The following is a 13,964-nucleotide window of genomic DNA, read 5'->3' as shown; positions in this document are numbered from 1 at the left end:
TCCAGCTACCAAACCCACGGGGCTCTGCAGCACCTTTTAAGGGACCTGCAAAAATTTCCATCTGTCCACATTCCAAGTCTTTACCCTGAGCCAGCAGGCATTCCCACCGCCCCAGGGGAGTAACTCTGCCACTTCCAAACTCCTGCTTACAAAGCTCTTCGTTCCAATCGCGTGAATTGTGGCGGTGGCCGTCACTGCTGTAGGACTGAGCTCTCCCCTGCTTGATTTGGGGAAGTGGTAGGAGCTATTTCTGGCCAAGGTGAATCTTGAAGTACACACAAGGAGTTAAAAATCGCTCAGCAGTTTTGAAAGTTACCAACCAAGTCTTCCCAGGAGGGAATAAGAAAAGAGGACAAACAAGACAAAGGCCTTTTACCTGCACTGACCACCAGCACCTCCAGAGCGGCAGAGAGGAGGAGACAGGTTATCAAAGCAGATCATCTGCTCTTCATTTGGGAAAACACACACATTGAGCAACACATCCCCACAGTTCTGAGAGTGCCACAGGCTACAACACCAAAAATATTCCTCCTCAACACCCACTGCTAACCCGCATTCTCCTTGCACTGCACCAATACTTGTTTCTTCTTATTTACCAGCAGCTTTGGCAGCTTTCAGGTTCTGAAGCCTGGAGTGGATTCAAGCAGCGAAAGGAAAATCTCAGCAAGGTGGCAGCAGCCAGCCAGTCAAAACAAACGAGAGGGGGTTAGAAAACCTCCCACTTCATCTCTGGGAACAGAATCAATCACCACGACAGCAGTGGGGTCCTCTGGTCCCCTGGGAAATGGGAGTCCTTCCTGGATCTTGCAGCAGAGGACTTGGACTTTATGATCTCTGAGGTCTTTTCTAACCTAAATGACTCTTTGATTCTATGATACAGATTTGTTTCTTGCCATTAAAAAATATGAAATATAGAAGTGTTATGAAGATTTCTTCACTAGTACCAGGGCCTACACCAAACCAAGCCAAGACTTGCTCCAAGACAGCAGCATCCTGACCTACTCTGAGGGCAGGGCACCAGGACAATTCTCTTGCTAAACACTTAGAAAACTGTGCAATTACTCTGTGTATCTGTGTTTAAAACTGACCACATGGTACAACACTGACCATAATCCACATACTTATGGTCAAGTGCAGGATTAACTCTCTGGGGGAGCCTGGACTTGTCTGTGCCCCATCTGAATCAGAGCAGTGGGAATCTCAGTTCTGTGATAGGGGCAGGGTGGGGGGAAGCACAGTCATCAATCACCACCAGCTCTTTTTCCCTAAAGGAATGTGGTTGGTGAGGCTGGATCAGGAGGCACCAAGCCCCTTCCTGCCTGTCATGGGAACAGGGGCTCGCTGACCATGCCAGGGGCTCAGTGCTGTCAACTGCATGTCCATAAACATCCATTTCCCAGACATTCAGTTTGGGGAATTTACAAACAAAAAGACAAATGGCTATAATAAAATATTTCTGTAATGATCATATGTTTATGAGGCATTCATTTACTATAAATTAACTGTAAGGTCTGGGAGAGGAATTTCAGTCTGACTGAAAAATACAACAAAGTTTTTTGTGACTGCAAAGAAAGCCTTGTGAAGAGAGACCAACTGTTTTACGTTCACATGGGATGCAAGGAGTTCCTTCTCAAAGACAGCATTTATTTTTTAGCATTTCTAAATTTTACTGCACTTCACCATTTTAAAGTCACACTGGAGGAGCAGTACAGCTAAAATGAGTGTACACTGAAACTAATGAGGTTAACATGGCATTGACAGGACAGCATTTGACCTTCAAAGCCTTTTTTCAAGAAAACATTATTGACTGCAGTTAAAAGCTGAAGAACAGCGAGCAATCTCTCTGAAATACCAGGGTCAGATTTCAAAGCTGTGCAGAGCTGTTCACCAGACCAAACTGGGACCTCAGCATTACCTAACAAGGGTCAGATCCTGGGGTTTAAAGGAGTGCAGACAAACAGCAGTGCTGATGAAGCACTGGCACTCTGCATGGTCCCAACCTTCAGGAGTGAAGGTTAAAGGATGCTCACGAGTGTTAAACTCATTCATCCTCAGGACAGGAGTGGGAGCATCCAAACCGGCCTCTCTGCCACCTGCCACGATTTATCTGCATACCAAATTCTTCACACTGGAAAGCAGGCGGAACTGCCCACTCCAGAAGCTGCTGCTCAGTTTAGCTGGTTGGTTATATTCATCAAGAATAGGAAAACCAGCAGTATAACCCTTTTTTCGTGTTTCACTGGGTTACCTTCAGCTGACACAAAGGCAGGGAGAGTCCCTGCCTGTCCCACAACAGACTCTTGGCCGTGCCACAGTGCACAAACCTGCTCCTCTTGCCCTTGGGGCCACGTGGGAAGGAGAAAGAGCACAGACACCACCAGCAAAATTGTCTCCTGGGGCCAGAGGCCAAGCAAGGCAAGAGTCTGTATGTCAAGAAACACATGTAAGGCACATTCATTACTTCAATGCATCATCTGAAATTTCTGAGACCAGAGCACAAAAATTTTGCAAAGTTCTCCATATTTATCTTCCACCACGCTTAAAGATGCAAACAAAACCACCACAGTCAATCCAAACTGACTGAAATGAAACATTTATGGAGCCTTTTAATGTCAAACCTCACCCTCGCTGATGTTTGCTACACTTTTCTTTTGACTTCAGTGCCATGAGTTCAGACACCACCTATCAACTTTGAACCAGAACCAGGAAAAGTGCAAATTCTATCATTGTTATACGAGACATTACTTAAGGGTTTGTTATCTTCAATGAAAACAGTTCCTGGGAGTAAATCTCTTTTGGCTCAAACCCTGGACGTTTGAATCTGGAAATGAAAACTCCCAAGTAGTTCCATGCAAGGCAATTCCCACTCCAGGAAAATTAATGACCACTGCAGAGATTCTTGGAGAAGAGGAAGAACTACACTAATCTTCAGCTGCTTATAGGCCATAAACAATGTATTTTATAGGGGTAGCTGCAGAATTACAGTTGGGTCTAACTTGAGCTTTACAGCCATCTGAAAGCTTGAGAACCAAACTCTGCCAGCACTTGGCACAGATGGGGGCTGTGAGGCTTTCCATGCCACCAAGCAGACAGTGGATTGACTTGATACTGTTCTCCTAAAGTCCTCCTCCTTGTGATTTCTCACAATCATTATTTAAAAACCCTCTTCTTTAAACACCATTAAACCAGCTGGAAGCTTCCCATTCTGCCTGTTCAGTGTGAAAGAATTCTTTAGCCCTATGGAAAGAACCATAAGAAATGGCCATTATATAAGCTCCCTTTTCATTAAAAAGATGTGTTTTCCTACATTTTCATTTCATAGCAATGAACTTCACTTTTTTTGAACACCAGTCTTCTACAGAACCTGTCCTGCCCTGGCACAAGAGGCCATAAACCAGCCTGAGCACAGGACATGCTTTGCCTTTCAGTGTTTGATTTTCAGGAAATTCTGGTTTGTGTTTCTGGAATTCCTCCTGCACGAGCCACGTGCCGGCAGCACACGACGGGTTTGGTGTCAAGTACAACAGATCCTGTGTCACAAACCACTGACTGCAAATATAAATGGTTCCTAAGGCCCTGTGGGATGTTTCCATCAGAATCTGAACACAAGGAGCACTTTTGATGCTTCACTTCATACAAGATGTATAACTCTATGCTATGAATCAATTTAACTCGTGTTCAGAAAATGATTCTGGTAAGTAGCACATGCAATGTCTTTGAAAACTCAGAATGAAACCAATACAAATAGTGAGAGGTGAGAAGAGAAGGAAACTGAGGTACAGCCAGATGTTCCTGCTGCAAGAGCTCATTCATGTTCTTCCCAGTTCTATCCCCACATAGGAGCCAGCTCCAGTCAAACTCCAGCTCCCCTGCTCCAAACACAGCTGCTGCTGCTGCTCCCAGGGAGCACAAGGAGGAGGTGAGTGCTGGTACAGACTGGAATATATTGTGTGAAATTGGCTTAAAACTGCTTGCACTGTGTACAATATCCATGGCAAATGCCACTTCATCCAACCTGGCACTCTGTCCCTCCTCAGCAGCGCTCACTGAGGACCCTGTGCTGAGCACACACTTGGTTCTTCAGCTGATTTGGATTTTGGTGACCTGTTGGCTGCTCTTACAGCACTGGAGGAATGTCCTCCTCCCAGGAGAGTTCCTGTGCTGGCTCCCAACGTCAGGTGGCCACCACCAGCTGCAGCAACCAGCACCCCCAGGCCCTGGCTTGGCTGAAAGGAGCATTTCCTTCATTTCAAAACCACATAAGTTGGCTCCTCAAGGGCTCTGGGAAGGGGAGGAGGACACACAGCAAACAAGGAAGGTGAAAATCTGTGCTGAGGCCCCATGGCAGCCAAAGCTGGGAAGGTAAAGGTGCAGCACAGGTGGCAACATAGAAGATGTAAATTCTTCTTCTAGACATAACATTTCTACACACTGACCTCATACAAAATAAAGCTCATCCTAAGCACTCACCTTCCTTACCCTTGATGATTTTCATTATTTTTAAGATGTGCATTATACACAGAGCAACAGCTCACAACAGCATCAGCTTTTATAACACCTTTTAAAAGTGACTGATGCAAATCCTCCCCTTTCTGGCAACTGTTTATACAGTTAAAAGGTTTTAAACCCAGAGCTGTTGAAGCCATAAACATTTATTTCAGAACTTGGTAATTCAACACTATGGCCAAACAACTCTGGGCCCTTCTGAATGCAGTCAGGCAGCCCTGTGGTTCACAACAGCACCACAAAAGCAACCAGCACTCAGAGCAACAGGGGACGAGGAATTATTGCCCTGTTTGTTTTTCTAAATGGTTTCTTTTTTGGGTGTAGGAAGGGTCTGGATAAGCTGCAGCCAGAACTGCCCCCAGCACGGCCAGGCTGCAGACCTGTGTGTGGGACCCACCAGAGCAGCTGCCACCACCCAAACAGCTACTGCATCACCACCAGCACATCCCAGGGGCGGAGGAAGACCAGGAATTCCAGCAGGCAGTGACCAGTTGTGGAGCCAGAGGCTCTGGAATGCTGCTGCTCACCAATCTGCTCCCCACAAGGTGCTTGGGGGTCCCAGACACTCCCCAGGTAGGGTGGGAGCAAGGGGGGTGGATCAGGGTGAGCTCTGCAGCTCCCTGGCATCATTGTTATGATTCAGGGAAGGGGAAAATATGCAGAGGAGGTTTGCTGGTCCTAAAGAAACCACAATGACTTCTTTCCCCCCTCTGTCTCTCAGCCTTTGGCTCAGTGTCACCACAGCCTCGGGAAGGGGCTTCAGGACTTTCTGGTGGCTTTGGAAGAGAACTGGTCATCTCAGGCACAGCACAGGCAGACTGGCAATAGTCAAGAAAACATAAAACCTGCTCACACATAAGGGGATCTTTATAACATTCCAGTTCCTGCTGCCTTGTTACCCAAGAATCCCTGAGAGGTAACAGATCCTGCTCGCTGTGAGGCCCAGGGTAATGAAATTACAGATCCTTTCATGAGTAAGCATGTGCTAGAAAGCTACATTTATCTGGCCTACACATTTGAAACTGTTCAAGAGGTTATTGCCTCTCAAAATTTGGATCAGAAATTACTACATACACTCGCCTTTTCTCTGACAAGGAGCTTTATTCACAGTTGGTTTTAGTTCCTTGGTGATCGATTGGAGGAACAGACACACTGCTGCAAAGTCTCATTTAAATTCTGCTTTCTGAAGAAGTATCAATCATGCATACAAAAAACCCCTACTTTCAGATACATACTATAAATAAACCAGCAAATGGAGCCCTCCTGAGAAACCTGGTGAGCCCAACAGCCTCGTCTGTTCAAGTGGGTAATTAATTTGTACAAGAAAACGCCCATCTTATTTTCAGAGTTTGTCTACAGCATGTTTGAATTTCAGAATTGAGATGAAATGTTCTGGTGGCAAACCACAGATGGAAATAACTTCGCAGAAGTGATGATTTTTGCCTCTACAGGATGGGCATGTGGGGTGGGTTCCCAAAGATAACTGGAATGCCCTCAGGGGTTGGGTGCTCCTCACTAACTGCCACAGGCAGACAGAGAACCACCTTCTTACACATCTCTGTTCACTCAACTGGCAGGTGCTGGGGTTTAAACAGAAAAGAACTCGAGACCTGAGCACTCCTGCAAGTTGTTTAGGCTCTGCAAAGCCTGCATTCCTGACTGTGACAGGCTGCCCAGCTTTCAGCAAAGCATGGCCCTGCAACTTGGCACTCTGAACAGCAGGCTTGTGCCTGCACCACCACACAGATCTCTGCAGCTCTAAGAAAAGATCCTCTAAACTATAAAATCTCTAACTAAAGATCACGAGCTGCTGGCTCAATATACAGTCACCACTCAAAATACTCTTTTAAGAAACAAGGACCAAAGCAGCCCCACAAAAGCCTGACACTAAAGTGCTGGTACCCAGCTGTGGTTCACAGCTCGGTGTGAGCAGGGGGATGCACATGAGGAGTGGAAGGAGGTCTGTGGTGAGGAGGGTTTGGGCTCCAAACAGGTATTCCTGCAAAGCTGAAGCCCAGCCAGCTGGAAAAGCAGCAACCAAGGTCTGACCCAGAGCAGTTCCCAAAACACAGACAGACAAGCAGTAGCCACGCAGCAACGTGTCCAGAGACATCCCCCAGACACAAAGCAAAGCCCCAGAACTCTGCTCCTGGCTAGGATGGGTCTGGACACTCTAAATTCAGCTGCTGCCTGCGTGCCTGGGCTCGTGGGCTGGATCAGCCCTCCTGATGCCAGCTCCAGTTCCTCCTGGGGGACTGCTCAAAGCACTTGCTACAGGCCTAATGCTGCACCCACTGAAGGCCAGGTCACATCTGGCTGTCCAGTGCCTGGAGATTGGATACTGTGGCTACTGTTTATGTCAGAGTCTGCAAATAATTATTCTGAGTGCACTCCTCCATGTCATCAGGGCAGGTTTGGGTTTTCCTTGCACCCTTTGCTCACAAATTCATGCCACAAGCAGTGTCTGGCACACACACACACAAATAAAATCACTGGTCTTGTAATAATGGAGAGTGCCAATGGGCCCAATCCAGCACAAGTGGTTCCCTTCATCACAGAATCGTGGAATGGTTTGGGTTGGAAGGCAACAGAAAGCTCATCCAGTCCCACCCCCTGCCATGGGCAGGGACACCTTCCACCAGCCCAGGGTGCTCCAAGCCCTGTCCAACCTGGCCTTGGACACTTCCAGGGATGGGGCAGCCACAGCTTCTCTGGGCAACCTGTGCCAGGGCCTGCCCACCCTCACAGTGGAGAACTGTTTCCTAATATCTAATCTAAACCTGCCCTCTTTCAGTTTAAAGCCATTCCCCCTTGTCCCATCACCATCTGCACATGTCAAGAGTCACTCCCAGCTTTTTTCAAAGCTCCCTTGAAGTACTAAAAGGCCTCAACGAGGCCACCTGGCTGTCCAACCTCAGCCCTACTCATGCTTTTAGATACTGGAAAGAAGACAAACAGATCTGCCAGGTGGTCCAAGGGAGGTTCCTGCAGGAGCCACTCATGGATTCACCACCAGGCCGTGGAGCTGGACCAGGAGGGCTCACAAGGGAAGAGGTGCAGGGAAGGTTGTGCACTCACAGCCATGAGGGAATCAGCCCCCACATGCCACACATGGGATTTTGGAATTCAATAGAAATGGTTTAGTTTTTTCTTTTCCTCCTAAACCAGCATCCAGCTGCCTCGTAAGAGCACAAATGCCATTTCTGGTGGGCCAGGTAGAGCTATTTTGTGGTTCTCTCTTTAAAAAGTTTTTAACTTTTACAGCATTTTATCTTGCTCTGCAAGTACCTCATCCTGCTTCATTCCCATCCACACTATCTTCCTCTAGGTTGTTACTATCTCTGGACTTCAGCTGCCAGGGCACCACGGAGTGCTGTCACCCTGGGGCTGTAATTCATGCTGACTCACACTTGCTGGCCCAGAGGCTTTTCCTCCTCACACACCACTCTCCCGAGGTTTATTTTTATTCCTCAGATATCCTGGTTTGAGGGCTCAAAGGTGATTTCTTCCTGTTACAGAGAGAACTGGAATAAAGGAGAGGACACGGGATTAAGCCTGAGGTAATTCAAGTGAATCTGAGGGAACACTTCACCTGATAGCAAAAAATGCCAAGTAATTGCAAACAGAGTTTGTTTCCAAAGGACCTTCCTTTGGATGGCATTCTCCCACCTCCAGTGCTTTTTATGGTGGCAATAAGAGAGACAAAGGGTGGGTGTGCTCAAAGAATGCTTCAGAAACCCTCCCTGCAGGTCTGCTTTCACAGAATCATAAAATATCCTGAGTTGGAGGGAACCCACAAGGACCATGAGCCCAACTCCTGGCCCTGCACGTGGATCTCCTTCCCTGTTTGTCCTCAGTTAGGAATTCAAGGTCATCTTGCCTCCTGAGCTTCAATACCAGCAAACATGCCACAGATGGGTTGGTTGAAATCTTAGCTACACCCTCAGAAGCGACACAAGAGCCTCCCAATAGCTTCTGCCTGATGAGGATTCACCTGCAATAAATGCCACTCTCACATCCACTGATCTCAGCTCACAAACTGGGGCAATTCACTTCAGCTGGAGAACAATTATCCTTATCTCTAAAAATGACCACAATTTAAAAAAAAACCAAAACACTAGTCATGGAGGAGTTTAAGAGGAAAAACACCTCCATTCTGAAACCCAAACTGCTGCTCAGCCTGCCAAAAACCAGGGTGCAAATCATAAAACATTCACTACAAGGCTGCTTTGCTACCTGAGTTGCATTTATCCAAGGAACAGCACTCTACTGCCAGAGCATGGGGAAATGGAAAATAGGGGCAAGAATCATAACAGAATGTGACAGCAACTTCTTGAAAGATGTTTTAGTCAGCCCTCCTCTGTTCAGAGCACTTTTAGGACGAGGGAATAGGAAATAAATAGGAAATTAAAACTCCCTCTGTTTTCTGCTCTTGCAGTAAGTGACAGGGTAAGATCAATGTTTGGAGAGACACTGTATAAAGAGAACAGTCTTCATTAATCTCATCCTTTCCCCTGGTGAGAGCTCTTAATTTACATTTCCTCAGCTGAGTAATTACCTCTACTTTACACCTCCAGTTCCTTCAGGAATGGAGTGACTAGCATTTGCACAGAGAGCCCAGTGGGGCTGTGTGCTGCTGAAGGAAGCTGCTCTTCAGCCTGTGCTCAGGACCTATGAAAAGTGCCCTCACATATGGAGTAGAACACAGATATTTCCCCCTCAGGGAGTGTTGTGGGCTGGTAGGGTGGCAGAAACCCCTGTGGAACAGCCACTGGACCTGTCAGAGGCAGGAAAACATCCCCTGGGTCACACAGCCCTGCAGAGCTGCTGCTGGGCTTCCCACCTTGCAACTAGAGAATCCAGCTCCCAAAAGAGCCCCTCTCTCTGTGACATCCCCCCTGGGCACCACGAGTGGTGCTGCTGCTGCCCCAGGGAGCCACCAGCGAGGGCCTGGCCCTACACAGCAGCCAGAAAAGCCACCAAACAGCTGCTCCTGCAAAGCTCAGAGCAGCCAAAGGACAGGGGGAAACATTCCCCAAACAAATGGCAATTCACTGGAGTGCAGGAGTGGAGATGCTGCAGAGATCACCTGGGCTGGCTGATGTGAATACAGTGTTTCAGATGACACAGAGGTGAAAAACGATGCTCAAAAGGAGAAAGAGAATCAAAACACAAAACTAACCTTTCCCAAGCACCAAAGTGCTCCACGTTGTTTCCACCATTAGATTACATATGAGCCAGCAGAGATTTGGGAGATGAAGACTCAGCTACATGTAAAACCAAAGTGAGGTACATAAAATACAAGTAATGAAGCCAAGTTTTTAACCAAAGGCATCGGGATTCAACCACATCAGAGTTCTGGAGACAGGATGCAGCTAATAGGAGGAACAAATGCAATGGCCATATGACTTGGGCTGAATTGTTAGTGCAGCAAATGCCTCTGTGGAGACTCCTATACTTTCTTAAACTCTGGAGAGAAAGAAAAACTAAGAGAAAATATACAAATATATCTAGAATGTCTGTAGAGTCACAGAAATGTCCCCACAGCGCTCTGCTGAGAACTGGTTAAACAAAACCTGCACTCGCTGCCAGTGGCTGCAGCCTCCTTAGGAAACAGCATCACAGCCTTGCAGGCTCTAAAAATTAGGGGACTGATGCAATTTACATCCTGCTGATGACTCTTGATGGGAGAAGAGAAGTTATTTGGCAATTCTGGTTAGATTCTGTCATTTTATGGCTGGAAATACATGTGCAAAACCTAGTGTTTTCATTGTATATCTGTAGGCGAGATTAATTTTTCTTTCAAGTCTGACTAATACCCTCACTCCCCCTCTCCCACTGGCTCAGGAAGAGACAAGCTGCGTGTGTTTTATTACTTGAAACGTATGGATCTACTCACATGAGTCACACCCACAGCCACTAAAACAACAAACCCACTGGAAATACCACCGTCCCCAGGCACGAGCAAGGGAGATTCTGGAGTTTTGGAGAAGGTTCTGTCCTGTTTCCACCAATATTCCTAATGGGAATGGTGGAGCAGATGGGGAAGAGGGGCTGCCTGGTCACGGCCCACTTGTCAGTGACTGGATAGACATGGTGTGATGACACTGGCACTTGCTCCCAGAACATGCAGCAACTCCATGGGTCAGAGAAGCAGCAGCCTCAGAGCTGCATCATCCACAGCCAGAGAGAGAGTTCTGTGCTCCCAGGGGATATTTGTTTTCAGTTCTACTTTTACAATATTTGAAGGAAATCGCAGATACCTTAGCTAAGAGGGAAATGGCATCCAGTGATTCCCAAGCCTACTTCTGTTGGCTAAACCAGCCCTGCCTGACGTGACATCCATCACATTCTGCTCCAGGCACCTCAAACTAATCCAGCCCCCAACCAGACCGGTCTCAGCCAAGCAGCTCCCAGGAATCACAGGCTGGAAATCACCCAAGGAGACTCTAAAACACAGCACTTGGCTCCTTTGCTGAACACTCACCCTTTCTTAAAGCCTCTCAGTGATAATTTCACAGTGAACCCATCTTTCCTTTTTGAAAGAAAAAGAAAAGGCAACTTAGCTTTAAGGAAGTTGGGGTTTTTTAAGTTACATCAGAAAACAGGTCATTGCAGATAACTCAGACCCATGTTGCCACACACAGAGCTGGTGCACAGCTCAGCTCAGATTCTGAGGTGGCTGCAACAAATAAAAGGGGAGTAGGAAAAGGAAAAGGCTGCCATCTCCAGTGTCTGGTGAACAGTCACGAGGTGCTGCTTGTGTTGGGACCTGGAGTCTCAGCTCCACATCTGCCTCCTCCTCCTGTCTGCCTTAAACTTCTCGAGTAGATGGGACTGGACAGCTCAAGGTGTTTAAGGGCTCCCTACACAACCCAGGAGAAATATCAGTGTCTGGGGACTAATCAGTATTTCCTGCAAGTGTTCTACAGCTGAGTCTCATGAGAACATTTTGTGCCACATCTTGAGAAAGGAGGCATTGCTTTTGATTTGATGACAAATGAATTGGAAATAGGAGCTGCACACGTGCTAATTTCCAGTGATGAAGTTGGCATTCATTACAGTAATGAGGACTGCATAAAGCATATAATCAACATTCCCTGCAGATGTCAGGAGGAATCCAGAGGCAGAGAGGAGATACATACTCTTGCCATAAACACCATAAACTTCCAGTCCCCAAAAAACACAAAGCAAGAGGCAGTCCTTTTTCTCCCTAGTAGCCCTCAGGGGTATTTGAGTGTATCTATGAAGTTCTTGAACTAATGAGCTTAGACAGGCTTTCAACCATGGGATAAATATTACAACAAGTGCTGTAAATATTTTCATAGTGGAAACACAACTGTTTCACTTTCTTCCCAGAAGCAGCAAAAGCTACAAATGTGATTACATTGAATTGGTAACTGAGGATAACTAATTAAATCCTTTTGTGTAGAGGAAGATGTTTCTGTTACATCCCAATAGAAATTAAAAGCCAGTAATTGAAGGAAAAGGTAGCAGTTTAATAAATCATCATCTGAAATAAAGTTGAAACACCAGCAAACACCATCCCCACGCTTTGTAAAATCAAAGCAAGGTGGGCAACAGTGAAATGGTACCTGTTACGTGAAATGAAACACAAACATCTCCTGGAGGGACGAAAGGTGAGTGGGGGTTTGCCTGATTTCATACCCATGTGCAGCAGCAAGAAGAACACACCAGGGGATGCACCACTGTTATTATGAGCAAGCGTTGCCCATGCACCCGGGCTGGGAGCAGCTCTTACCTTCTGGCAGCCTGGGGTTGGCGTGGATGGAGTTGGGGTCCCCGTCCTCCTCGGGGTGGTACCGGTACAGCATCTGGGACTGCTTGGGGGAGGACTGGCTGCGCTCCTCCTGGAGAGCAACAGGAGGAGAGGTCGTCGCACTGAACTTCACCGTGGGGAAATCGTTTCCCTCGAGGGCTTCATGGGAAGATTTTGTCCAGCTCGGCTCTGTTAAATTCCCCTCTGTCAAGCCCTGGTACATGCTGTTTGCTGGCTCTTCTTTCCTGACATGCTTCTTCATTTTAGAGTGGGGGGCTCTTTCCTGCTCGCGCCTCTCCTTGTTCCCTTGCCTCCCCTTCGGTCTCCTCTCCGGCTCCTCCAGGTGCTGGGGGGTCTCAGTGGTGGCCGTCGTGTGCTCCAGGGGAGCTCTGGTGGTTGCCGGTGGTTCCCTGTGTGTCCCTTGCTGCAGGGATGCCGCGGTGGTGCGGGGCACCCTGCGCCTGTCGCTCCTGTCGGTGGCACCGCGCAGCTCGGCAGGTCCCAGGGGCACCGCAGTGCTGGTGGCAGGGGGCACCGTCCCCTCGGGGGCAGGAGGGGCTGGCGGCGCCGAGGGAGCCACGCTGGCTGCCGGGTAGTCATAGTCCTCCCCCTGCTCCTCCTGGCTGTCCTGCTCCAGGTGGGACGAGTAACTGCGGTACTTCTTGGGGGACTCCCGCGGGGCGCTGTCCCCCTCGGCCGCCTCCTGGTCGTAGCTGTAGGGATCGTCGTAGTGCCTCTCGGGCTCCCCGTCCTCGGCGTCGCCGGGGCTGGCCGTGTTGAGGGCGAAGGCGTCGCAGTCGGGCAGCTGGTAGCACATCAGCTCCCCGCCGGCGTTGGGGCAGTGGCAGACCTTGCAGGGGGGCATGTGGAAGGTGTGCCCCGCCACGTACTTGTGCCCGTCGTGCAGGCAGCCGATCCTGCCGCACTGCGGGCACCCGTCGGCGGGCACCACGGCGTCGATGCAGTTGGGGGGCAGCTCCGGGCACAGCATGAACTGGCAGCTGATCTTGCCCCCTCCCTTGGGGCACGAGCACTCGGTGCTGCCGAAGTCCACGAAGTAGGACTGCCCCTCGGGCACCCTGCCCTTGGTGAAGCCCACGTTGACGCAGTCGTAGTACTGGTAGCCCTCGCAGGTGCAGCCGCGCTGCAGGCACGTGGCGCAGCACTGCCCGGCCTCCAGCACCTCCTCGATGCAGTTCTCCAGGGGCTGGCACTCAACGCCCGTGCAGTCCCCCTGCGCCCGGGCACTGCCTGCCCACAGCAGCGCCAGCAGCACGGCGTTCCAGCAGCTCCGCCGCCCATCCATAGCCTCCAGCCCCAGCGTCGCGCGCTCAGCGCCGCCCGCTTTTATTCCCTAGAAGGCCGCAGGTCCGGCTCCGAATCCGCGGCGAGTTTCCCCGAGTTACCTTTTTCTCATGGATCCTGGAGTTATGAAAGAAAACTCTGTTAAAAGGGCTATACCCGGCACGTATCCTGCCAAACGTTAGAGGTCTTTAAAAGTTGGGACGGGATCCAACATCTGGAAACCGGAGGACAAAATTAATCGTAATGTCTTCCAAGCATTGTAGGCACTAAGTTTGGAGTTCCGTGGTTCCCCCGCCCCTGGTTTTGAAAAAGAAAGGAAGAAAAAAACACAGTTGTGACTGTTCTGTTTTGAATCTGTTGACAAAATGTATAT

General features: G+C 48.8%; 1 protein-coding gene across 2 annotated transcripts in view; it reads right to left on the bottom strand.

The window, feature by feature from the left end:
* FBLN2 (fibulin 2) overlaps positions 1–13,964 on the bottom strand; it is a 101,454-nt gene that overhangs the window by 54,347 nt on the left and 33,143 nt on the right. The window contains exon 2 of one of the 2 annotated variants that reach the window (XM_050330232.1): positions 12,269–13,708. In XM_050330232.1, coding sequence (XP_050186189.1) covers positions 12,269–13,592 — 1,324 coding nt within the window. In that variant the 5' untranslated portion in view covers positions 13,593–13,708. Of the gene's footprint in view, positions 1–12,268; positions 13,889–13,964 lie in introns of both variants that reach the window. The other variant, XM_050330231.1, reaches the window with a different exon arrangement.

Source organism: Myiozetetes cayanensis, unplaced genomic scaffold (assembly GCF_022539395.1).
Source record: "Myiozetetes cayanensis isolate MyiCay16 unplaced genomic scaffold, myiCay2020 scf40, whole genome shotgun sequence".
Lineage (NCBI taxonomy): Eukaryota > Metazoa > Chordata > Aves > Passeriformes > Tyrannidae > Myiozetetes > Myiozetetes cayanensis.
The sequence above is the reverse complement of the archived record's forward strand: the minus strand, read 5'-3'. Positions and strand labels throughout refer to the sequence as shown.